This window comes from Patagioenas fasciata, chromosome 1 (assembly GCF_037038585.1).
Source record: "Patagioenas fasciata isolate bPatFas1 chromosome 1, bPatFas1.hap1, whole genome shotgun sequence".
Classification (NCBI taxonomy): domain Eukaryota; kingdom Metazoa; phylum Chordata; class Aves; order Columbiformes; family Columbidae; genus Patagioenas; species Patagioenas fasciata.
Genome location: NC_092520.1, coordinates 69494149 through 69521661, shown reverse-complemented (window position 1 = coordinate 69521661; position 27513 = coordinate 69494149). Strand labels below are relative to the sequence as shown.

At 42.1% G+C, this 27513-nt stretch overlaps 1 protein-coding gene across 2 annotated transcripts in view; it reads right to left on the bottom strand.

Annotated features, from left to right (window-relative positions):
* AFF3 (ALF transcription elongation factor 3) overlaps window positions 1-27513 on the bottom strand; it is a 333175-nt gene that overhangs the window by 27351 nt on the left and 278311 nt on the right. For both annotated transcript variants that reach the window (XM_065829465.2, XM_071808326.1), the window contains exons 10-14: window positions 22824-22989; window positions 13453-14502; window positions 10240-10361; window positions 6571-6772; window positions 4002-4126 (exon numbers count right to left, since the gene is read on the bottom strand). In XM_065829465.2, coding sequence (XP_065685537.2) covers window positions 4002-4126; window positions 6571-6772; window positions 10240-10361; window positions 13453-14502; window positions 22824-22989 — 1665 coding nt within the window. The remainder of the gene's footprint in view (window positions 1-4001; window positions 4127-6570; window positions 6773-10239; window positions 10362-13452; window positions 14503-22823; window positions 22990-27513) is intronic.

The window sequence follows — 27513 nt, the reverse complement described above, 5'->3', positions numbered from 1 at the left end:
TACATACTCCAGAAGACAAGGAGTCCTTGAGGTATTTGGAGCAATGCAAAGTGAAATGACTCTATAGAATAACAGAATCATTCTGGTTGGAAAAGACTTTTAAAATCATGGAGTCCAAACGTTAACCTAGGACTGTCAAGTCCACCTCTAATCCATGTCCCTAAGAACCTCATCTATGCTTCCAGACAGTTGTACGGGAGTCACAACCCAAGAGCACCTTTTCTTTTCCACTCTGAGGTAGAGAAACAAAGATGAGGAGATTGAAAATGAGAGACTTGGGATTCAAGCCAAAACAAAAGAGGTGCACCAAGAAATTATCTTTAGAGCTCTTTATGAGTTCTATCCATAACACCTTGACAGGTTGAATATTTTGTGGGTACACGGTTTACTGGCTGACAAAAAACCACAGGAATGCAATCTCACAGCAAAATATGCCTGTCCTTAGGACAGGTAAAGCTGGTGGATATGTGTAGCACCCAAGTTCATAAAGGCGGAAAGAAACATTCAACAAATATGAATTTAAAAAAAAGCTGAAGAAGATATATTGTCTTGCTCCTATAAGGCCAGAAACAAGAAGAAAAATAAATGTAAGTGAAAATACCCACACCCCAAGTTTGAAAGGGTAATCCACAACACAAGTGAGAAAATAATCCTGAGGAGCAAGTTCTGGTTTAGCCATAAGGAGAACCGAGTAGCTGGGTACGCTCTGCTCTTTTTATACCACACATGCAAGATTGGGAGGACCGTGTAGGATTGTGCCCTCAGGCACCCACAGCATGTCTGTGCTCCTCACTTCAAGGACAACAGACTTTGTTCCTAAATGCAGTTATTGGGAATTCTGTCATTCAGTGAAATTACAGCAGGACTGAATTTGGCTTGGAGCATTATTATGTAGCCTTGAAACTTTTCATAGAGTCAGAAATGGCCAAAAATCTAGGAAATTTTGTTAAGAATTAATACTGGAAACAGCATTGATGTCACTTACACATGTGGCACACTGGGTACCTTGAAGCATATTTAGAGCAGTCAGTAAACAACGGCAAACCAGGGGAAGTAGGATTTTGCCTGCCTTTTGAAGGCTATATTTACTTTTATATGGTGATGTATGTGTACACAACACTCTGCCAAGCAAGATATACTTTTTATTGACCTACTTGTGTTCCAATTTCTTGCTAGTGACAGCTGTTGTCAATGATATGGAGAGAATAAATTGAAAATAAAGCAATAAGGCACTGATTGGTCAGAAAAATTAGTTGTTGTTTTAAATCAAATATAAAGGATTTAATATCTTAAAAACTATAGATTCTGATTAAAAAGAAGACTTTAAAGCCATGTCTGGATTACAGTAATTCAGAACTTCATGGATTATGAGATTAAATACTTCATAGGCATGATTTTAGACAAATGTGGTCATTAGGATTACCACATAATTTTAGACTGCTGTATTGCATTCTTTCAAATCCTCTGCTATGGTGCTATATGAATCTGAAAGATACTGGCTGCCATGTTTAATTTGATCCCTTTAACATGTGAGTCAAATTCCTTGACATTTAACATTTGCAGCCAGTCTAATCTGCTACATTTCAGTGACTTCTCTGCACAGTAATTTTAGAATCAAGATCTAGTGTAGCTGGTATTCTTCTGGTGTTTCCTAGATACAGGTTGTGGACGACAGATGTAGTACATGAAAATCTCCCTCCTCTAGTTGGCACAACAGCCATTTAGTTGTTTCTAGTTTTTAAGGGCAAATTAAGACATATTTGATTCTGTGTTTTATCATATTTGGTTTCTTAGCTTGCCTTTTTTAAATGGGCTACAGCTTGCTTGGGGACATTCTACATGGAAAGCACTAAAAGCAAACAGTTTTATTGTATCTCCCTCTGAAAAGGTGAAACAGTTTTATTGAAGATGTCTGCCACAGAAATCACATGTATCACTAATGGAGAAAGCAAGTGATAAAAGCCTCTGAGATTATGAAGACAGTGAAAAAAGCAGTTTTCCTATGACAGTATTCTAGGGGAAAAACAAAACAAACTAGTCCCTCTGTTTTGGTGTGTTTTTTTTTTTTTTTGGTCAGCATCTTGAGGGAAATATAACAACAGTTCTGTTGTAGCAGTTTCTGACTGTGTTTTTTTCTAATCCAAACAGATGAGCATGTTCTACAATTTTGACTTCTACCAGGCAACCTGATACCTTTCTGCCTCATATGTACATGTATAAACTGCAGAAAAAAATCAACAATTGCAAGTAAATTATAGATGATAAAGTATTCTAAGAGATACGAAGAGTTAGCTAGTACTTCTAAACAATTTCAAATTTCCTCAGTGCAGATTGTTGAATGAAAGCACTAGAAGATTTAAAAAAATTACATGGAGGGGAGAAGAGAAAGAGGGAAAATAGGAATATATACACAGGGAGGAGTTTTCTCCAAAAGGGGCAGAAAAAATAGTTACATTTATTCATCTTACATCTCCTTATGACTGCTATGAATACACACAGACATTAATCTCAACAGTCTTTTCTTGACAAACAAAACAGTTATGCCCTTTTGAAGTTTATGGGAGTTATTTATGCGTTATAGTAGGAAACCTGGATTCTCTGTATGACAGGCTGCCGTCCCTGTAGTTGTCCCTCACACGAGGTGGTTGAACAAACATTAAGATTATTACAATTATTAAACTATTGTTATTATTGAACCCCAGTTATAATAAAAAGCAGTTCCTAAGGAAACAGGGCTGTTTTCCCAGGGTTTCCCTCGGTATAAAAGAGTTAGTGATGTTGTAGGTGACAGTCTGGGAGCACAAAAGGCACATCAAGGTCACACAGCTTATGGAGCTGTGTTTGCTCCAGGCAGTCAGAGGCATAGCTTCAACAGAACCTCTCCTACTCGAGAAAAATCAGTATTTTCAGGCCAGAAAATTGCAAGTAAAAAAGTACCTGGATTTTCTAGATACAAGGATTTCAAGCTCCAGTTTCATCTTTATACCTTATCTAAATAATATCACATCCTAAATGATCTCAATAAACAAACTAGTGATTTTATTTCACCAAAAAGAAAAGCAAGACAATTACAGCTGTTCGAAGGATGTAGTGGAGGTGGGGAGGGCCCGGTATCCCTCCAGGTACCCACACCAACCACTGTTGCTTCCTACTCATGCTGCCTTTGTGATGGCTTTTTCTGAGCAGCAGTAGCAATGACAGTAGTAGCTGTCAAGGCTCAGGGATAAAAGGCTCCCATGTATCTAATCCCCTTGCTCCAAAGGGTGCACAAGAAGGGTGCCTGTGTCAGCCTGCCTTGCTATGGTTCTGTATGTATTAATAGTCTGATGTGTGCATAATTAATCCCAGCGCCTTGAGGGTAATAATAAACCCTCATGTGGCCCCCCACGCAAGCCCATGGGCTAAAGAAATCAATTTAAACTCAGGTCTGGGCCTTCACTCCCCGTTCAACTCGTGAGTGTGCCAGTCTTCAGCCCTTTCACAGCCTTGCTTGTGCCTGGTCATGGCCCTCATTGATCTGGACCCTGACCACATGGGTCTTCTTGGCTGGACCTCAGACCTGCCTCATCACTCTGCACACTTGTCAGTCACTTAGCTCTGTCTCTGACACTCACCGGACCTCATCCTGGCCTGACCTTGGACTTGCCTGAGGACTGAGACTCTCGGTTGAACCTGACTCTAACCTTGGGCCTGCCCTGCTCACCTTGTTTGGGTGTTGTGGGACTGGAGCCGTGGCTGGCACAGCCCTTGGCCTACCAGCTACCTTCTGCCCCTTGGCTCCTGGCTCCCCATGCTTTAGGAAACAGCCAGTCCTCACTGCTCCTTGATGATTAGAGGCTTAATTTATTAGGAAACATCAGAGACTCATTTATTTGTCAATTTCCAGTACTCCTGCAATACTTCTGGCCATGTCTCAGTTCTTGTTGGACAAATTGCATCTTCCTCTCTTTAAACACAGAAAATGACATTGCTTTCTTTATTTTGAAGTAATCTGTACTTACATATCATCGAATACAAGCTTTGTCCTTCTGCAGTCCCTGGGTGTGCTGGACAGAGGTGACCAAGGTTCTGTTTGGGACTGGGGCTTATTGCAAATAACATTTTCTGAATCAATGTGAATTGCTTTCTAGACAACAAAGAGCAGAGAAGACAATGAGGAATTGGCTACTAACTTCAAAAAAGCAACTAATAAACAACAGAGCGTCTTTGCACTGAGTTGTAAACTGGCAGTTAGTTTTCTTACTATTTCAGCAGGGAGTATGTTTAACTGTCCTGTCACTGATAGCCACGAATTCACAGATATTGCTCAGAGCACTTTCTAAAGGACTCGAATTCCAGTGTGATACGCAAAAAAAAAATGGAGCTGAACTATTAGTAACTATCAAAACACTCTGAAACACAGTAAGTGAAATTATTAAAGAATAGATCTGTTGTGGTCATTTAGAATATCAACTTATATCTCTAGTCTTCAGCTTCCAAACTAGCATTGTACCTTGCCTTAGGGGGGCCAAGGCTTGCTTGTTTGACTTGTTTCATGCTGCACTGCTGATGTACCCGTGCACTATGAATTTGTAGCCCAAGGTCCAGGTTTCTTTCTGCTCTGGGCCCCCGATCACCTTGAAAGATCCCTGTTCTGTGCCACAGCAGAAGCACGTGTCTTTTGGCAAGGCCTCATTCCTCCCACCAAGTGACCTACTGTGTGGGCCACAGTGCAAAGCAGAGGGACCCAGGTTGGTTTTGGTTGATATCCACTACCAGAAAACACTGGTCTTTCTCTGTCATGTGACAGACAGAAATACAATAGGGAAATGTATAAAAAGCTCAAAAGGATGAAAGCCACTCCTTGTCTTCTGGTCTCTGACAGAAATTCAAAGCTCCACTTGGGCATGCCAGCTAGGTGCCAGGTAGGAAGCTGGGATAAAACAAAGCTAACTTTAACATTTGTAATTCATGAGCTCTCATCTGCTATATGGCACATCCAGATCCGTTCAGCAGGTTAAAGTTTTCAGATGAATAACCAGATACATAAGAATTTTATTGCTAAGGTTGTTAAAATGTTGACCAAATGGTGCATTGCTAGGCTATGCAGAAAATCTCAGTGAAATGCATTTGCTAAGGGTGTGGATCATAAAGCAATCACCTTTTACTTTTGATTTCCAGCACATTTACCTGTGAAGGAATTTAAATTGTTTTCAAGATATCCAGTGAAGATTCATATAATTATAATTCTGTATGGATTATAAACCTCTAAACTTCTATTTTGGAAGTTAAAATGTTTAAAAAGTTACATTTAATTCATGAAAAAATAGAGACTATGATATGTTAAAATACCTTTTATTGGAATATTTTTATGCAATTAATTTTTTTTCAGTTTGCCATCTGTGGGATACTCTTGAAACACACAATTTATGATAACTTGTTTTTCAAAATGTGTCCAAAATTAAGATTATAGTTATTACTTCTCCCTCCACCTTCAAAAAACAAATATACTTAGGTATATACATATGTACTTAATATATACTGTGGGGACAGTTATCCCCCCAGCAAAAGTGGCTGGAAGAGACCACTGCTACTAATACTTAGGTTTTTGAAGCCTCTTTTCTATCAAATAACAAAGACAACAAATAGATATAGGGTAGAATAGATAAATGGCTTTTGCAGCAAGCAGAGGGGCATGGGCCCTTCTAGCAGTGGAAGAGTGCCCTAACAGTTTCACTAGATGTTCCTGCAGTGGGCATCAATATGATAGTACCTAAATTGCTTCTCTGAGATGTTTCACACAAGACAGAACCGCTTCAAGGGGGGGATGTGACAATAATCTACCCTTGATCTTCTACTTGGAGTGTCCTGTAGGCTGGATAGTAGGGTATGATTTTGAGAAGTGAGAGAGATCTGAATTCCCTCAGCTAGAGCTAACAGACTCTGTACTCCAGCATCCTAATCACAGAGCTCAGGGAAGGCAGCACCTACTCCTCTTTCTCCGTGCTCTGAGGGCAGTGGCTACCAGCTGGTGCAGAAATATGGCCTTATCTGGAAGGGTGCTCTGGACACGTTTAGTGTGCTTGAGACTCTGGTAGGTATCTGAATACCTGGGCTCTGATGGAGCTGAGTTAGCTGGTGCTACGTTGTTTACCTGTGTTAGGAGTAAATTGAGGTGTCTGAGAAAGCTGGTTGTAAGACACATAAGAGAACTGTCTGCAGGCACACTCATGGTCAGGCAGTGGCTAAGTAGAGGACTTATACAGCAGAGGTGTCATGCACCACACTCTTGGATGTAGGGGGCTTGCACTGTGCCCAAGCCATACTCTGGAGGCCTAAAGCCATTTGTTTTGGGCCATCAGCATTTACCTTTTGCTTATGTAGCCTTTGGTGTTTTCTCATTTTACAGCATGCTCTCTTTCCTTTCTTCTGTGCCTTGCTAAACTCCAAACCAGAAAAGTTGAACTTACAATACAACATTCATTATTACATTTTTTTTTGCATAACATTCTGCAAACCTATCACGGATTCCAATACAAAGTAAAAAATATACAGCTAGGCTTTATATTGTGAACAACGGCATAAACTTACATTGAAGTCTCCAGGATGTGGCTGCGACTGGATTTCACCCTTATGTTTTTTGCTGGAGGAGATGGAAGGTAATAGACTGCTGCCATTAGGTCTGCTGGAAGAAGTTAAATCATCGTTGGAGTATTTGTGTTTTGATGCCTCAGAGAGGGGAGAGACGGGTGACCGAAGCATTTTCTCATTTTTATTTATTGGTATTGCCAAGCTGGAAATGGAAATTACAGTAATGGAGTGTCACAAAGCTGGCTTTGAGAAAGGTAAATGTTTTATATATTACCAAAACTTTGAATTTAAAACCTGCTGGCAGGATAAACTCTATTGGTATCTGGAAACAAGCTTACAGGATTGGGACCAAGAGTTCATTTACAAATTTGTATCATGTTTCTCCTCTTTCCCTTCAAGGCAAATTGTAATTCTGGAGTTAATATAGTCTGTATCAGAGTACTTGACAAAAATACAGAGATAAATGGCCACTAGCTCACCGTTTCTTAAGGGATAGCTGGAGAAGAAGATTAGGGTCTAAAGTGTAAGTTCAGGTTATGGAACCCTATTTCACCATTGCAGGTGACAATTTATAAGCCATGGCAATAAAACCATATGTAAACTAAACCATGAAATGTGTTTAAAGATGACTAGCTTTGTGCACAATTCCCAGTCTTTGGTAGCACTGTTTATACTAATCTAACACAGATTTTGAAGACAAAGAAAGATAGGCTGGTATAGCAGACAAAAGGAAACATATGCAAACAGTAGATGCAGAGAAATGTGAGCTGCTCTGTCTTGTAAAGAAGAAAGCTGTAGCAGACAATATTTTCAGCTTTCATTTATTTGGGAGAGCCTTTGGATGAGAAGTTGGATGGACTGTAAATATATGCCCAGAAATAAACTTCAGATGCACTAATTTGAAGAAAATATTTAGCTGAAAATCTTAAAGAACCGCACACAAAATAAAAGTTTATTTTAAGGATACGATTTGCATTAAGACTAAAACTGTGATTAAGGTCAGACAGACTATTTTAACACAATACCTTTCCTTGTCACATTTGCCTTTATCCAGCCTATTACTTTTTATGGACAATTCTCACTTCTTTATAGTTACTGTATCAGACAGTATACACTTAAAGAAATTGCCAAAAAAGAAAATGGTATAAACTATACTTTATTTCTGCACATCATTTCAGGGAACAGAGCTAATTAAATGTGCTCTTATCATACATTTGTCCATTTATCTGGCAAGTCTTTAAAAACGAGGTGTGAAAGAAGCCATGAATCGTAACTCAGAACCTTTCCTGTTTCCCACAGTGCAACACCTTTAAAACACAGTGTTTTGCTTTAATGACCAATGCTGTACACAAAGGCAAGAACTGGGGTGTATGAGATGGACAACTGTGCCCTTCTTCTCCTCCTAAGAAAAATAAGATCTTTGGCACTATTTTGAATGTGCAGGTTGATGCTGACATTTCTTTTCCTCTTTTCAAACCTCAACCCATGCCTTGACTGGCCATGTTTATATATCACTGTTAAAATGCAGGCCTACAGCATCCAAGAGGAGCCATAGCTCTTTAGAAATGTATCCAAGCCTCAAAAGCTTGGCCCAGAGCTTGTGAGGAGTAGCTGCAATTTCTAGTTGTGCTGCAGACCTTCTAAATGGCCCTTGGCACATTGTGTAGGGCCCACCTAAGTGCATGGTGAACAGTCAAACATCTTATCCTAAGAAGCTGTGAAGAACAACCTGCAGTGAACTCTGGTCTGCTGGGAGTGGGCAGACCATGGCACTCGATGTCAGTTTTGATGTTTTTTGATGCTGCAACCTTTCTTGTCAAACATGGCCTTGCTTAGTCTGCACCTCAGACTGTAATTCCGCAGTAGGAAATGCTTGTGTCTGAAGGTGGTTTTGCTCCTCTCTTTGCTACCAGTCCTCAGCTGCACTGACCAAGCCATCTGTGTGGCTTTGCTGTGAAATGAATAATAATAACCTAGCCTGGCCAAAAAACCAAAACCTCAAAAAAGCAAAAACCAAACCAACCAAAAAACCAACCAACCAACTGAAAACCAAAACAAGCAAAACCAACCAACCAAAACAAAACAAACAAAACCAACAAACCAAAAAAACCCAACAAACCAAAAAAGAAAGAGTTCTGGTTTCAGACAAGTTTCTTGAGTGAATTTACAGGAGAGCCTCACATGCAGCTGTGGTGGCATAACTGGAGGGGGGATGTGCCAGCAGGAGTAGCTGCAGGTTGCAAGGGGGCCAGGAGGTCCTGACACATGCGCTCCTGGTTTAGTTACAGCCTCAGTAGCCCATCCTCGGCTACGGGAATCTCAGCATTTGATATCATGTCCTACAGTGGCATAAACCACAGAAACATCCTGGAAGCAGGGCAGACCAGGAAAGAATTAGGAGGCAAAAATACACTTAAGACCTTCCTCTTTGTTTCTTTAATGTATAGTTGCAACCAGGACTACTGACTATAATGTCAAGCAAAACACAAATTATTGCCCTGCTTCCAGGAAGCACAGGATTAACCCTGGGACACAGCAAACTATGACAGCCACGCTAGTCTCTGAAAATGAATGCAACGTAAAACATATGACACTGTGGTAACAGGAATGGCATGCCTGCATGCAATCATCCACAATAAAACAAACTGTTCTGTGTATTGTTTTCACTTTATGAAACATATGTGATATGTCAGGACAAAGAAATTGAATGCATATTTTTGAATAAGCACTATATATATCAGTTTTCTCCATGATTTTTCTGGTATTAATGACAAGAATTGCTCAAACTCACCAGTGGTGTGTACAACAGAAATGCCCACTACAATAAATACAACTATTCTCTAATTTTAGCAGTTCTACCCCAAGAGATACCCTCATACTACCACAAAATTATTCTTTTTTTTTTTTTTTTTTAATACTGATGACCAGCATGTACTAAGCAGTGTGCAGCTGAACTCTGAAAAGATGCATGTCTAAGCTTGACTGCTGGAAGCCTCCAGAGAAACTCAGTATGATTGACCTGACGTTGATAGGAGTCTGTATGCATAAACCATGCCAGCAAATGCTAAATATTCATCATTTGTTTCATGCCCTGCATCCTTTGAAAATCCCACTGTTTATAAAGTTTGAGTTCCTTATCCTCAAATACCTACTAATTACATAGAAAAAATTGCTTGCAATCTCAAAAACATTTGATCTCAAATATATTCTGGAATTGAGTATTGCAGGCATTGTTATGTTTCTCAATCTTTTCCACAGAGTTTATAGATTATTGTATTTATACAGTCAAACTTTCTGTTTGAAACTCCTAACACTGTAAGGAAAGAAAAGCCTGTAAGATACTTGCCTATGTGAATTGGTACCTGCAACACAGTGTTTGGGAATATGTCTCAGATGATTGCACTGCTCTAGCTATAATTACTCATTCCATGAGCCTCACACTTGAACTCGCAACTTCTTTGTGCAATACGGCAAAAATGCAAGTACATAAATACGTCAGGAGCTGCCAACTTGTTCATTAAACCAGGAGAAAGGAGTATGCAGTGGGTATTTTTTCCATATAAAATGTGATAATTAAAAAATAAATCCTATTAAAGGAAAAGATAACACATGGCATGAAACTGCAACTAGTTGTATGACTCAGTGGTAAATAAGAAGGAAAATGCTTACCTATTTTCATTCATATTGCAGTGATTTGCTGTGATGCTGTGGGCAGAGGCAGCTAATCGTGAAGAACTCTCTCGTTCTAAGTGAGTCTTCTTGATGTCTCTGCACTCTTCTTCATTCTCACACTGAATGAAGAGAAAAATAATCTTGTAGGTTTTGGATTTACTACTGATCCAAAAGTATTTCAACAAGTCAGGTGTCAGTATTTTCTGGAATTTTGGTATTAATGATGACACTTTCTTTGAGTGCATACCTAACACAGATGAGAGATGATTGGTTCACCTCTTAAAAAACTAGAATCTGAAGAGGCAGTGTGTAAACGAAGGAGTAGAATATAAAACTTAAATTGCTTCAACCATTTCCCCACTTGCACCTCGGGATTTTTTTTTCTTTATATTGCCCTTTTTGCCTATTTTATGTGTGCTTTTCTCTTTACTAGTCCTCAACCTCATACCTCTTTTGTCTCTCTGTGCTGTTTTGGACTGGGATAGAGTGAATTTTCTTCATAGCAGCTTGTGTGGGGCTGTGTTTTGGATTTGTGCCAAAACCAGTGTTTATAACACAGGGATGCTTTAGCTACTGCTGAGCAGGGCTTGCACAGCATCAAGGCCTTTTCTGCTTCTCACAGCACCCCACCAGTGAGGACGCTGGTGGTGCACAGTAAGTTGGGAGGGGACACAGCTGGGACAGCCGACCCCAGCTGACCAAAGGGATACTCCACACCATAAGATGTCATGATTAGTATATAAAGCTGGGGGAAGGAGAGGGAGATGTCTGAAGTGATGGCGTTTGTCTTCCCAGGTAACTGTTACATGTGATGGAGCCTGGCTTTCCTGGAGATGGCTGAACACCTGCCTGCCCATGGGAAGTGATGAAAAAACTCCTTTTTTTTGCTTGCTTGTATGTGTGGCTTTTGCTTTACTTATTAAACTGTCTTTATCTTAACACACGAGTTTTCTCACTTTTACCCTTCCAATTTTCTCCTCCATCCCACCGTGGGGGGAGTGAATGAGCAGCTACGTGGGGCTTAGTTGCCAGCCGGGGTTAAACTCTGACACTCTCCCTCTTTTTTCCTGGCATCAGTGACTACGTCTATTCTAGTAAATATAACAGATCAGCAACTGGTCCTGAGGCCAACTGGTAAGGAATACCTCACACGCATGCATTCATCTTGCTCCTTCTTCAAACCAAGGCATACCACATTCAGATTTCCTTTTGGGAAAGGACCTTAGTCTGGACCTAAGCAAGGGCCAGACACTGTTTGGAAGAACAGAGGTTGATTCAGGCCAAACTCATGTTAGCATGCATGTTAACAATTAAACAAAGCAGGTAACTGTGTGCCACTGCTTGGCCCTGGCCCTGTCTGACCTACTGGTATAAACATGGCCAATGTTTCCTGCCACTATTTAATTTCATGTTTTGCTCCTTAGGTTCTATCATTGGCTCTGCTTTCCCAACCTTCTGCAAAGTCAACATCTTTTTCCATTTTTAACACTTCTCCAATTTCCAGTGCTGGCTGAGTTTTACTTGTGATCTGTTGATTCTGCTGTATTTATTGTTTTGCTGCATGGCAACATTTTTCATGTTATACACTACCACCGCCGCTGCTGCTATGGGGTTAACACCATAGCAGAAGTGAAGATCTCACACCTCAGTGCTTAACAGTCCTCCTCTGCCACTACGTTGTTCATTCTTGAGATCATGACAGAGGTGGAAATAATAAGGAACTCTTTCTAATTTTGCAGTTACGCCTGATATCCTATTCTCTCGGAGTCTTTTGAGAAGGGGGATCACATACTGTGAGTCTGCATGGCAACTGTCCTATTGAGGGTCTTATTCCAGGCTGAGGGTACTTCAGGAACGCCTTGTGTTTATTATATCACTAAAACCACCACCAACAAGGCTTTAAGAAAAAAAGAGTAAAAGATAATACGTGCCAGAGAAAGTTGGATTGAGCATTTCTAGCATAACTGCATTTACTTTGCTCTATTATCGTGTCTTCCTGTTTCCCTCTGTGTGTATAGCCTGACACTATCACACTTGCATCTCCTATGACACAAAACATAAATCTTTTACTTCTGTCACTCCTTCTTGGCCTGTTTCATATCATTTTGTATTGTGACATTATTTCCATGTCACTTCCTAAAGAAAATGCAGATGAATGCATCTCAGAGCTTCTTATGACTCTACCAGTGGCCCTAACAGGGCTGCCACCTTTCAGATACTAAAAAAAGAATGTCAAAATGAAAAAAAAAAAGGTAAAAAAAAGTAAAGACTGCTTTAGATAAATGGTCCCCAAAAATGTACAACTCAATCTGCACATGTACAGTAGCTTAGAGGGTGACAGATGACGGCACAGTAAAAATGTCCAGAAATTGGGCAGATGGCGATTCCAGTTCAGAGTGACTTTTGGGATCAGATTGATACAAATGGACCAGAAAGCCTCCTCGGTGGACAGCTGTGGCTGTGAGGCAAAGAGGGCTTTTTCCTTGGCACCATCGACGGCTCAGAGAGCATGCAGGAGAGGCAGGGTGGAGGGGTGGATGTGACCAGAGGGCTGTGCCCGTCTGCTGCCATGACGGTGCTGCTGGGGTCGGGATAGCTAATGGACTACACTCCTACTTCTTACATCTGAGAGCCCTGAGGTAAAAGGGGGCTGCAGCGGTGTGAGGGAGGCAGGCTGCAGAGCCAGACAAGTCTTGGGTGTCTGCAAGTGCATCCCCCATAAAGCCGTGGCTTCCCACCAGGACTGAAGGGCTTGTCTCTTGTTGGTAATATGAGGGGAAAAAAGACACTGCCGCTCCTTTTTCCACACACACCCTCATATCATGCAGACTGTGACAAGATAGCTGCTTATATTCTCTCTGTCAACCTAGGCATCACCTCCAAATGCTCAGGTTTTGAGAGAAACCTCAGGAGAGAAAACTATCCTACCAAAAAGGCAGTGCCTTCACTAAGATGTGGAAAGCCATGTCCCAGTAGCAAATGCAGTCTCCAAGGGGCTGTAATCCCTCTTGGCCAGGAGTTTCATCACCTCCTGGGATGGTATCTCCCCTGGGGTTTGGCTGGTTCCTATGAGGTGAGCAGGGACAAATCCCAGGTCTGAAGTGCCAGCCCAGAGAAGACACGTCATCGAGCACTGGGTGCAGCACAAGCAATGCCTTCCACTTGCTGCAGGCCCCCCAACCCGTCCCGACCTGTCCCCCAGAAGCTCACCTTGCGTTTCCTTCTAGATTTCGGTAAACCCTTCTCTGCGGGGGGATCAGCACTACTACCCTGCGGGAGGCTGGCCGCCTGGTTTGCTCCGGCACTCATGGCCAGTGGCTCTTCAGGCAAACGCTCTGGAATCCTGGACAAAAGAGCCAAGTCAATGTTGACCCACAGCGACTTTACCTCATCACTGTCTTTCAGAGGAGACAGGAGCTCATTCCTACCGAAAGGAACCAGGGTGTAAAACTGTTCCTCCAGCTCCTTTGCTATCTCAGTACTAGTCCTGGCATTAATGGAGCCAAAGGCACTGCAGCCGCTGTGGGGTTTACCAGCACTGCTGCTCCCCACGTCCTTGGCACGTGGCTCGGCGCCAGCCACCACCGGCACCTTGGGCAGCGGCCGCTCCTCCCGCTCCGACTCGGAGCCTGAGTCAGAAGAGGATGACGAGGATGAAGACTCGGTCTCAATGAACTCCTTGGATTTGGGCGCCGTTTTGCTCGGCCCCCGGGCCCGGCGCTTCTCGCCAGCTGCAGCCGAGCGGGGCTCCCGGCGGTGCCCCGCTCTGCAGCCACCGCTGACACCGCTACTGCTGGGCCGGGCCCTTGGTGCCTCGCCGGCAGTGCTTTCCGGAAAGCTGTGGCTCCCGGGGGGTTCCTCTGTCCCAGGGCAAGAGGGGCCGTCCCCGGCAGAGGTCCTCTCGGCCCGTCGCAGTGCCTTCTTTCCTGCTGCCCGCCTCGGGGGTGCGCCGTCAGCAGTGGGGGGTGACTTTTGCCGGCCGCCCTTGCTGCCTGGTGCTTTGTTGGCAGTCCTGGGCCGCGGTCCGTCCCCGACGGTGGCAGTGGCGGCGGTGGTGGCACGGCCCTCCCCGCTGCGGTGCTCAACTGGGGTGGTGGTTGGGGTCTTCTCACTTTCCTGCCGCTCTGCCTTCACATGTCCATAGTATGGATGGGCCTCCAGTGCTGGGCCGTCATGGTGGGTCAGGATGGGTGCTTTGTGCGGGGTGACTTTATTCAGCCACTTGTCCAGCTGCCACTTGTTGGATGAGGGTGGCTCAGGCTGAAAGAGAAAGAGATGGCAACAAGCTTAGTGCTGAGATCTCACTGCCCTCGCCCACCATACCTTCAGGCATCTTCGGTTACTGCTGAGACTTACCTCTGGTCAAAGAGCCACCCCAAGCCATGGCAACTCCCATGTCCCTATCCCTGTCCCTGTCTCTGTCTCTGTCCCTGTGTGGCGGGATGGAAGATGTGGGGCATGCTGTGCAAGTGGGGATCTTGTTGGTTTCTGAATGAGGTTGGGAAGGACGATGGCTTTTGTGATTCATCATTTCTAAGGATGACTCATGCAGCGCCACTGGCATCGGCTTTCCTGGAAAACGCTCCCGAGTTTCCAAATAAAAGAAAACAAAAAGACGATAGGAAAGGGAGGAAAACAAGGCAAGGGTACAGCTGAGGTTAGGAGAGGAGAGATCATAGGAAAGCTAGGGATATGCATTTTGTGTTCTGTGTCATTGCAATAAATATGAAAAGCATTTTAAAAGTACACAAAGAGGCATGTAGTGGGGAGTTGGAGGGTGAACCAAGTGGTTCATGTAATCTGTCTGGTATTGATGTTATAAATCCTGTGAGATCCCACAAACATATGTTGTGTGGTGGTATTGTCAAGTGCTCATTTTGCAAGTATTGTGTGCCTGTTAGTTTTTCTCTTTGTTCCTGTCAAAACATGATCAAATTATAAGTAAGCATCTAAAATATAATTGTGTTTGGACAGTGAAGAAGTGGGATAATTAGGATTTCGAATGTAACCACAGCTCAGACAATGTTATTTCAGAACAATGTACAAGTGTTTTTCTAGTGCTTCTTGCAATCAGTAATTTGAATGTAATAAAATGAAGAGGAAAGGCAAAAAAAAACCCCAATGAAATACATGATGGAATAGATGCCCACCCATAGCCTACCTCCATGGAAGCCAGTGTGAAAAGTCTCCTAATTTCCTTAACTGGAACCAAAATGTGATCCAGTGGGCTGTTGCAAATGAATAATCAAAAAGCGTGTCATGAGTCTAACATGAAAACCATCAAAAGCTCTGGAAGAAAGTTTGCTCACGAGAGAATATCCATAGCCTTTAACTTAAAACAATCTCTTCTTATTTAAAAGAGGTGCCTAAGGGCAACACAGTTTCCCTGCATAGCCAAGGGCATCTCCAGAGTCAACCACTAAAGGTTGTATTCACTCTACAGGGAGCAAAGGCTTATAAAAGAAGCAAAAAAGTTAGACATTGGACTTCATATGATACAAATATTCCTTCTCTCAAGAGTGTCTAATTTACTCGTTATCGAGTTACCCAATACCTATGGGAAATTTGCTGGATCGCCTTAAGTCTCTTTTTTTCTTAAGCATACTCCCTAATATCTTACATGAGGAATTTCTTTCCTGAGCTGTAAATCTTGAAAATGGGCGGGCAGCATTTCTGTTGGATGAAGATGTATTTTTAGAACTCTTAACCCTTTATGTAAAACAAACAGCCTTTTTTTTTTTTTTTTTGTGATTGGTGCTGAAAAGACAGATTTGTTTTGTGATATTCTTTATGCACATACTCAGTTTACAATAATAATAAAAGGTTCACTATACATGGAAGTCTTTCCACTGTTCAGGTGTATTTAAGAAAATGAGATACATCAGAAGCACATGGGGAAAAATAGATCTCTGCCCATACGTACAGATCAGAGTGAGGGCAGCTTGCAAGTTCACAAAAAACTTCCAGTTTTTCTGTTACATCCCACTCTGTCTCTTTATGTATCTTGAAATTCTTGAAAAAAAGTGGTTCACAAAATACGGATTTCAAGGGATCACAGTAAATTAGCAGAAAACAGTGATTAGCTGCTACAGTGTCATAACTTGGTGACGTGGTACTTTCCTAAGGTGATATGTCTCCTATTTAGGCAAAATAACTACAGTCCCACTAACCTACAAGCCAACTGTGAAGTCTAATAAAAAGGATCAACAATTCTGCTAGCTTTACTAATTTTGCCAGGGGTTTCAGGACAGTCATTTTTTATTAAAGCCCCAGAACTCAGAATCATGGGCTTAGATGCACATCCACATTTCTTTAAAACAAAAATTCAAATCCTTGTGGCTGCTGAAAAAAAAAGCTTAAGATGTGTCTGCTAAAAAAACTTAAGATGCATCTGCTAAAAGTAAAAAGCCTGCAGACCATAAGGTAAATTAAAAGAATCGAAATTTTAAAAATCAGTGTTTTAAAACTCACTATTTTTGGGCCCTGATACAGTTTTGGATCATTTGAGATTGTCAGTGTACATGAGTGATGCCAATTCACTTTTGGAAGTAATTTATTCAATTGATTGCTCTAACTGAAAAGTACTGTACTTTGAAATCACTTAAAAAACAAGGTGCCTTGTGCAAGAACAAAATCATGACAGCCAAGAATGAAGAGTAGACCTGGTAAAAAAAGAGATTGGTAAAATTCACTCGAAAGTTTTTGCCAGTCCACTTCATATGCCTAACTGCACTTATTTGCAGGAGAAAAGGAAAATCCCTAATTCTCCAGTCTACACCACCTCCCTGAGCATGTCACATACCATTCTATGGAAGAAAAGTCGGTTTGCTCAAAGTGGGAAGTTTTCAGCAGCATGTAAGGATGAAAATATATATGAATATATATCCAGAGTGATCAGACAGCAGAATGGTCTCCATCCCTTAGTTTTTGTGTCATGGAAATATGCCGCCCTCAAGGCCTTGTAGACAACTGGACAGTTTTTAATTTGGATAAAGCTGGTGGTCCCCAGACAGGCAGTAGTAATAGGAATAACAGTCTGTGGTGAAGCTGACTTGCAATGAAATACGGGTTTGGCATGAAAACTCAAACCAGGAAACTTTACGAGACAAAGACAGTTTCAGGGACCAATGCACCACAGACATACACATGTGCCAGGCTTCATCGAGAAACAGAAGGATGTGATACACTTCCTGGAAAATTGTGGGTGGATTCATCTGTACAACATAGACACTTATATATGAGCTAATCAACAAGTTCCTTCTTCAGTTAGTGGACTACTCTTCTGGGGTGTGAAAATTTCCTCTTGAAATAGACATCTAAAATAGGCCAGATGAGCTGGGCCCTAAAAATGCCTATTTCTCTCCACTGACTGTAAAGGGGAGGCTGAGGTGATGAGCAGATGTAGATATCTACAGTGTAATGCCCAAATGTAGGTGGGATGACTCCCACACAGCATGTCTATATATCTCAGATCTCTTCAAGGCACAAGTGCAACCAGAGGCACGGGTGGCATGCATCCAAAGGAAACCTTTGTCAAAACATGACTCTTTCTGGGGTAAATGACTGTTAAACGGTACATCAAGAACAGCATTGCCAGCTGAGCGAGGGAGGTGATTGTCCCGCTCTGCTCTGCACTGGTGCGGCCTCACCTGGAGCACTGTGTGCAGTTCTGGGCAACACAGTATAAATAGGATATAAAGCTACTGGAGAGTGTCCAGAAGAGGGACACTTAAGTTGGTGAAGGGTTTGGAGGGGAAGCTGTATGAGAAACGGCTAAAGTCACTGGGTTGTTCAGCCTGGGGTAGAGGAGACTGAGGGGAGACCTCACAGGGCTACAGCTTCCTCACAAGGGGAGGAGGGGCAGGCGCTGATCTCTCTGTCAACCAGTGACAGAATCCAAGGGAATGTCAGGAAGATGTGCCATGGGAGATTTAGGTTGGACATTAGGAAAAGGTTCTTCACCCAGAGGGTGGTGGAGCATTGGAACAGGCTCCCCAGGGAGGTGTCACGGCCCCAAGCCTGACAGTGTTCAAGAAGAGACTGGGCAACACCCTCAGACACATGGTGTGAACTGTGGGGCTGTCACATGCAGGGACAAGAGTTGGACTCGATGATCCTTGTGGGTCCCTTCCAACTCAGGATGTTCTATGATTTTATGATTCTGTGAAACAATGTAAGGATAATGGGGTCACTCTGTGCTTGTTATTACAAAGAGGGACCTCAGGTGTAGCTAATACCATGGTAAACTTCAAGCATGACACCACTTTCCTTGAGAGATTAGATAGCCTATGATACATGCATGTACTTAGCCCACTGTGGGGTAGGACTGAGCTACCAGTCATCCCTGCAGTATACTCATCCTATTGTAAAACCACATGCTAATCTAGCCTTATGAAAACTTGCTTGTGCTGCCCTGCTATCAGATTTAATTCAGGGCAATCCCAATACAAATGTGGTGCCTTTTCATTGTATTTAAGGCATAGATAATGTTGATGATGATAATGAAAAAATTTATTATTATTATTATTACTACTACTACTTTATTGCTACTATTAGCACTGCTGCTTGAGCTTTATGAAATTAGAACTGGGGGATTCCCATGTGTTAGGCATAGTGCACAATTATGTAAGAGGTGGCTCCAGCCACAAAGACTTTTCTGGAGTGAAGGGAGAGTTTGGTTTGTAGTCTTTGTCAGACATAGTCCACAGGGCAACTAAAGCCCACAAATCCTATTTGTAAAGGTAAAGATTATTGTCTACAGTTGGTCTAGTGGTAAAATCTCCTTCTCTTTTGAGTGTACCAGTCAGGAAATCAAAACATGGCTCTACTTAAGATGGGAAGCAAAAATGTTTTGGAAAACAAGACAAATACAGAAAACTTATGTCCCTGCCCCCCGCCCTCAGACTACAGCTCTTCTCCCCTTGTGTCCATAATGAAATCTATCCGTGAAGAAAGGTTGGTGAGGTGACAGAAGCATGCTCACTGATTAGCTGGCCAGTTAGATACACACATTCTTCCTATTTTCCGAGCTAAAGAGAAGAGAACCATTGCCACACAGCACCTGAGGGAACTGCAGGGATTCCCAGGCAGTGACCTTTCAGCTACTGGTGCTGATGTCCAGGCACTTGAAGGATTTGATGCACAGTGATCAGGAGGTGGCTCTCTGCTGATGAGAGAGCCTTGACCTGGCCAGTGACAACATGGGGACTTGAGATGAAAGAGTATATCCTGAGATGATGGAATAAGCATGGATAAAAAGTATACGTGAATCCTTCAAAAATCAGAAAGAACTTTAAAGGTTGTGAACTAGTCACAACAGCAGAAGTTGTAAAGGAGATTGCATCTAATGTATGGGGCTGGCAAGGCCCAGGACAGGACAGCTCTCTCTCCTGGCTTGGTTACTGTTGACTAGCCACTGATGCTTTGGCCCATGCAATGGCTTCTCTGCTTCCTTTGTGCCCATTTTCCCATCTAGTCCTCTCTGCATAGTGGTAATTCCCAGTTGTCTAAGCAGATTCAGCCTTATTAAAGGTCTGCAGTATAATGCAGTGGAACAAAGAACAAACAAATTAAATTCTTAGCTTTTGAAACATAACTCTTTCTGTGGACTTGACACCCAACTTTTTTTTTTTTTCTTACCATCTGAAATAATTGCTAGGACAAGATCTCATTTTTTCCAGAGTCCTCATTTCTGACGTTAATTAAGGTCATGCAAAGAATTCATGACTTCAGCAAAGAAACAGGACATAGAAGCCTCCATTTCTTGTTCATAATTTTGTGTTTGGCAGCCCACAAAACTGCAACTACTCACATTAATGTGTGAGGCACTTTAATTTGTCCACATCACTGAAGCCAGTCTGAATGTTGTCTCCTGTTCTACCTCAGTCATTATTCTTAGTTTACTGCAGACATAAAGTGTAGACAGCTGAGCTAGTCACTACAGGCTCTAAATAGTCAATGGAAAGAAATAGACACTTTTAGGGTGCAATTCATCTAATCTATTTTATATGTATGCTTTACAACGAGCTGCTTTTGCACTCTAGGCAATTGCATTTAGACACCTGAGAACAACTCGAAGATCTCAAAATGAGATGAGGAAAAAATGCAGGAGAAATGAAACAGCAATTGCATTTCTATATGACCTTAAATGCAGAAGACACACTGTCCTAGAAATGAAAATCTTTGAGTATATGTATATAATATTTCAGATTATGGTAAAAAAAAAAAGAATGAAGGCCTCATAATGATCTGCAGATTTCCAGATTAACAACCTGGAAGTATGGATCTCCTGCCCAGTGTTATGCTGCAGTACTCAAGTTCACTGTACCTGAATTTACCAGTTTATGCTAAAGCAAAAGCACAGATGTATTTGCTTCTTCTGTCTTACCCAACAGACTGAGTCCACTACTTAAATATAGGTGGACAGGGTCTCCCCTTAAAGAGCTTCCAAGGAACTATCTCCCTTTACCAGGTAACAACATGGCATATACTTTAGAAAGGTGGCTTCACTGGGTGCATAAATGTAAGTTATGCCAAGCAGATGGGCTTTCCAGTCAGAGATACCACATTAGCTTGTTCTGAACTGGTGCCATCAGTCATATGATGGGCCTGGGAAAGCACTGGCCCCTGGGGAAAGTGCAGGTGTCCTACCTCCTTGGGACACCCTGACCCTGTCCTTGTGTGGCCTCTCCCACCCTCCATCAAGGCATCACATTTTGAGTCATTTACATTTTTGTATAAGCATGTTTTGTACAGCATGTCCTAGAAGGTAAGCCACACAAATATAATGCAAAGAGACAAGCAATCTGTTGGAGCAGCGCAGCTGTTTCGTGACAATGATCACTGGTAACTCAGGCTCTGTACAAAAGTAGTTCCACGGATCTCAAGAGGATATGTATAAAACGTTGAAGAGGAAGCACTTCCTCCATGTTTCCATGACTCTCAGTCCCCTGCTTGACTTTATGAAATCCATGACCTGCCTCAGTTAATTAAGTTTGCACATTCCCTGAGGAATTGCTGCTCTCAGGTCCAAGCAACATGGGTATCTGCCTAGATAGTAAACATTCCTCCCTTCCTGGGTACTTTGCTTCTCCTGCTTTAATCTCATATTTCCTTCCCCCACAATGGTTCCTTCTCTTTCTTTTCTTTGTCCCTTTTATTCTACCTTCTGAGATCCCGCAGGGAGCAGAGAGACTGAGCATGAGATCTCTGCACTAATTCCAGTGGGGAATTAGGCAGAGAGAGAACAAGGTCTTAACGGGTCAGATGAGAGAGCTCAGAATGGGAAATAATTCATGGGGTAGCGCAAGGAGCGCAACAGGGAAGAGAGACTGGAAGGAAGAGAATAGAGACAAAATGAAAGAGAAGCAGAGAGAGAGATTTAGGAAAGCGACAAGGTGAGAGGAAAATTAACTGGAAATGGATCTGAAAGTACAGTGAAGGAAAGACAGAAAGGAAGATAAGTGTTAAATAAGGGAACAAAAGTGACAGAACCTGAGAAAAATATAATAAGGATTTTTCTGTGAGTGCTGCATTTTGCCTGATAGGAAACATGGCCCCAAATAACCAAGAAAAAGATGAAGAAAGGCTTGCTGGCTATTCAGTATAATTTTTCAGGGTGGGAGGGTGAGGCATAGTTTTGGGGCAGAGAGTGGTGATTTGATGCTTTATGTGGAATAGGAAAATACACTGACTGTATTTCATGTGTATTTACAATCTTGCTGCTAGATTTTTGAATATTTTTACATACATTAATGTGTGTGATGTGGCTGCAGAGTTCACAGTTTTATACTAAAGGTGTCTATTGACCAAAACCTGTAAAAATGTCACTCTTGGTAGAAAAGCAGAGCTGAGAAAACAGCCTTGTCATGTCTGGTGAGCACTCTGCAGAGGTGAAAGCAGAAGGTGGTACAACACTGGCAGCTTAATTGTGATTTGGCAATGGTTTGTCTACATGTTGAAATTTTCAGTACTGGCTTTGCAGATGACAAGGTTGGGCTTAATGTTTTGCACCATGAGTAATTCAGTTTAGTCCATTTCGGAGGTGGATTAAAATAAATCATACAAAGGCAGCAGTAGAAGAGAATAATTCACTTAGAGAGTGAGGTGAGCTAAGTGCGTGAGTGAAAAACAACTGTTTTGTTTTAAAAATCCACCCTCACACTGATTTTATAATAGCTTCCCTGTGTAGAGAAGCCTTTAGTTCCCTTGCAGTGCTGGGAGCCCACATCAGGACTTAGGCACTGAGCAAGCCATTTCTATGGAGCTGAAGTTGCATAAAACTTCAAGCAAGCTGTGAGCCTTGAAAGGAGCTCCACACACCTCCAATTCGAAGAAAATATCACAGGGTTATTTCTTTCTTTCTCTCTCTCTTCATTTTTATTTCAAATGCTTTAATCTGCCCAGGATCCCCAGCCACTTGCATTTCACGGCATGCCAGGAGGAGTATCCCCGGGGCCTTGCTCTTCCATATTTTTGTGCATCACCCCACAGCCTCCTTGTGTTGGCTTGGCTGGAAAAAAGGTCTAAGTGGGTGTAATAACAGATTGTCACCCTAAATCATAAAGAGCAGAAGCCCTTACCTCTGGGCTGGAGTAATGCGAGGGTTTGCTGCCGTCACTCTCGCTGGAGCTGCTTTCGCTCTCGGAGTCAGACTCGGAGCTGGTCTCGGATTCACTGGAGCTGCTGCTGCTCGACCCCTTGCTGGAGAGTCCTGAGGCTCGGGTGTTGGATGGTGGCACCACCAGGCTGCCAGCCCCACATGCAGCCCACCGGGGAGGGGAGAGGGAACAGAAGGAAACAAGAACATAAAAAACCCCCATGTAAACACCATGGCGTTTTAGGGAGCATATCTGTCTGAAAGCCTGTGAGCTTGTCTCTGCAGCTAACAAATGGCCTTTGCTATCTCTTCGTCATCTGAGAGAGGATCAGGTTTTTACTTCAGCTTGTCCCTTTTCTCATTCAACAGACATTTTAAGATATATTTTAAATATCAAACGTTAAAAAATAGAGTCCAGAAAGCAGTCTTAGAGTGCCTAATGAACACTCTGCACAGAGGTGAAAGCTGGAGACGGAAAAAGTGAACAGTTAAGAAACTGAGTTGAACTCTGCAGTATCGGTCATTTATAAGTAGTAAGAGCAATAACAACAAAAATAATAATATATCCTCACTGGAGCTTTCAACCCCGATCTTTTGTTCTGCACACTTTTTCACCTACCCATAAATTATGTGGTTACCTGTATATACCACCCTGATATGGACAACTGCAAGATCTAAGACTCTGATCCTGCAAAAACTTGAAAAGCTCAGGCTTGTGTTTTTGCATGTCAGCAGTGCCGTGCTGTCAGCGGAGCTACTTGCCATCTCAAAAGTTATGTTTGCATGCAAGTGTTTGTATTATCAGGCCTGACAGCAGAAGAAATGTATACTTTCCTGAAATAGTTGACCATGCATATTAAAAATATCACAGTCATAAAGACTTGAGTGCGAAATGTCCTATTAAGTCATCCAGCTTATTCCCCAGGCAATGGAAGATTGTTCCCTATAGCAGGGTGCATTTTCTAGTGAGTTGTCCAATTTGATTTTAAATGACTTGAATGCAGCTTTTACTTTTACCCCTGGGAAACTTCTCTGCAAACTAACCCAAATTCCACTGTCAGAAATTTCTCCCTACATTCAACCTAAAGTTGCCCTTTTAAAATTTATTGTTGTTACTTATTATTTCATCCTATTACTAATAGTTACTATGATAAATTATCCTCCTCCCTTTTTGCTTTCACGTATTTGCAGACTGTTTTCCTGCCCTACTTCAGTCATCTTTCAGACAAGACCTTACACTTCTACTTCTTCTGATCTTTCTTCATAAGTCATTATCTCCAGGGATATGGGATCATTTTTATGGCTCTTTTCTGAACTCATTCCAATTTGTCTATATCTCTCTGATAACAGGATGCCTGAAACAGAGTGCAGTATTACAGATGGGTTCTCACTAGAGCCCTACAATGAAGGGCTATTATGTTCCTGCTCCTCAATGCGTTTCTTCTGTAAACATATACCCGAGTTGTGATGGAATATATAGCCCATTAACACTCCTACATCTCTTTCAACCCTGCTTTCTCTAGAATTCCTCCACTGATAGCTACATTTTAGATTATTTTCTTCCAGAGAGATTAGCTTGCTCTTTTTTTTTTCTTCATACTAGATCTCATTTTCTTCTTTACCACACATGCTTCTAGCTCCTTTTGATTTATTTCTCTGCCCTCAGAGCTGTCTGCAGCAACTTCTAATTTAGTATCAAATGCAAACTTAATTAAATGGCTATTCACTTCCTTTTCCAGATCATTAATGAGACTGTTAAATAAACCCCACACGAAACAGACTGGCACCCTAATAACTATCTCTTCCCAACTCCATTCACCAGTGTTTATCATTATCCTTGTTTATGCTCCATCAGTCCAATACTGTGGCTAATGCAACATGATCTCGGAGATGCATTTTGTGAGAAATAATATCTAATAATTAATTACAGTTCTGCTATGTTGCACCCAGTGAATTGTCTTTACCTGCTAATAGTGCATTTCATTCCTGAAAACTGGTACCTGACACCTGACAGAAGCCACATAGGACAGGCAATTTCTGGGGCTTTGAAAAGAGGCCAGGCCATGAGAGATGCAGTTTCAAATCCACGATTCCCCATGGCTGCCTCCCCTAACATATGCCAACCTTTCCCCACTGGACCACCTGTCTTGCACAAGCCAGTACTCCCACCACATTGCTTTTATTTATAGCATCCCCCTTGCCTTTTGCTAGGAAGCAGCACAGCTGCCCATGGCTTTCTTGCTCCAGAGAGCCTCTGGTTGCTTGAGGAACTGTGCCACTGTTGGAGAGCCTTCTGCACCTTGCAAGGCACAGCAGGGCCAGATGGTGCAGGAAACCTCACCTGTGATCTCACCTTACCAATTAAATAAAACAAACAGGAGAGGGAGGAGCTGACATCCATGTATATTTGACCTGTATTTCCATCCTTGTAACCATCAAGCAGTAGAGAGAGGCAACAGTAAAAGCTCATGCTATGTTACGACAGGACAAGGGGTAATGGTTTTAAACTAAAAAAGGGGAGATTCAGGCTAGACATGAAGAAGAAATTTTTTACAATGGGGGTGGTGAGACACTGGCCCAGGTTGCCCAGAGAGGTGGTAGATGCCCCATCCCTGGAGACATTCCAGGCCAGGCTGGACAGGGCTCTGAGCAACCTGATCTAGTTGAAGATGTCCCTGCTCATTGCAGGGGGGCTGGAGTAGGTGACCTTTGAAGGTCCTTTCCAAAGCAGACTATTCTATGATTCTATAATTCTATACTCCAGCAGGATGGCTCAGTGCTACACGCGTGTTTGCAGAAGTGCCTGTCAGCTCTTGGGAGGTTTAGCGGTCTGTCATCACGCATGGGCATTAAGTATACCAATTATGACTAGTGCTTTTAAGAAACCCGCCCTCTGCTATTTTTGCTGTTATTCATGATGTCTCTTTGTCTATTCAGGTAGGTGTGGTAAACACAAGATTTTTGGGCACTCACTTCTATAACAGCATTAGGGCACAGAGGTGCCTGAAATAGGAACAGCTTGAAGTTTGTAAAAATTTCCCTTCCCAGAGAAGGAAAATTGATGTTTTGTTAACTGCTTTGGGACAATACAGTTTTCCACTTATTGCCCAGTAAATTATAGAAATAAGTTGCTCACTTATATTAACAGATTACAGTCAATCCCTTGCTAATAAAATAGTGAGAGCTATAGGAAGGCTATTGTGTGTAGGTTTTCTGGTTTTGATTTTTTTTCCTTCTTTTTTTTTTTTTTTTTTTCTTAAGGGAATATGAAAAGGTAACTGCCTTTTCTGACAGTGTAGCTTGGGGAATGCTTTTGACAGTGTCCGACTCTGATGGATTTCCAATCCTCTCCACATCATTGTGACTGTTGCCTGAAAAGTTCTTCAACATCACAAAACATCTGCACATTTATGTCCTGCCCCTAGTGACTGTGGTCTTAATTTTTAAACCATCATTTTTGTTTGGCATCGACTGAAGTATTCAGAATTGCTAAACAGGGGATGAGGGAGAAAAAAAACCCACAGTAATATGTCTTTCCTATTGTGACATGAAATATTTTTCTAGGCTGCTGAATAGGAATTGTTACTACAGCTATAGATATAAAATACAACTGTTGGACTCTTCACAAACATCTGGAAATCTATGTTTGCTGCTCTAATGGTAGCCAATATACTACAAAAAATTAACAACATTACAATATTTTCCATTTTATGCTGATACTGTTGAAGTCTCCTGTGCCACTTCTACTTTTTCCGTTTTAAATATAGCATATTCTTGTAAGGGTCCTCATGCTATTATAGTGGCCAGAGTGAAAACAGCTACATGTTTCTTCATGCATTCTTATTAAAAAATGACCATTATTTTAAATTGGTGACTTCCATTTTGGACTGATCTTTCTAAAGTACGTAAGCAAGATCATGCAGTCAAAATAAAAGACCGATTTACATTTTAATGACTGTGGCACATAACATTTGTGCATGTTTTGCTACTGGCTTATGCCCTAGAATTAATTACTACATCATAGAAATGATATTTTTATTTTAAGCAATTAAACAACAATTTGGGTAAGAACCACTTTTCTTTAAAGCCCTTGATCAGAACATGCACTCTCTGACTTAAGAGAGAGTAAATGCCTTGTAAAGTTGCCAGAAATTCAGTAATGAGATCACTTAAAAACCAACACACCATCCAAAGTTTCTGATCAGATATCTCCCATCACCCTGGTTTCATGGGACTTGGGCACCTAAACACCATTCAAGTCTCCAACAGCTTATTTTCCTGCACAACTGCAGGAAACAACCTTGCAGCCTTAATTTTTCTCAGATGTCCTGGTTCAGAAACACAGCAATTTGGGGAGATGAATATTTCTTCTCTGCTCAAACTAAGTTGTGAGGCAGGTTGAAAGGTGGAGTTACCTGACTCCTTGGAGGAGCCCGAGACGTTAGTTGTGGTGGGACCAGATATTAGCTCCATCAGACTGCATGGTCATGGCCAGCCTTTGTACAACACCGAGGTGGTTTAAACATACGTGAGGCAAAGTGCAGGCATTTTCTCTTCAGTCAGTGCAGAGAGATTCCCAAATCAGATTGCCTCAGTGGCCATCAGGAGACCTCTTGAGGTTAATCACACTGGATCTGGGTCCTACTCTACGCTTCATATTAAGCTGCTGCTTA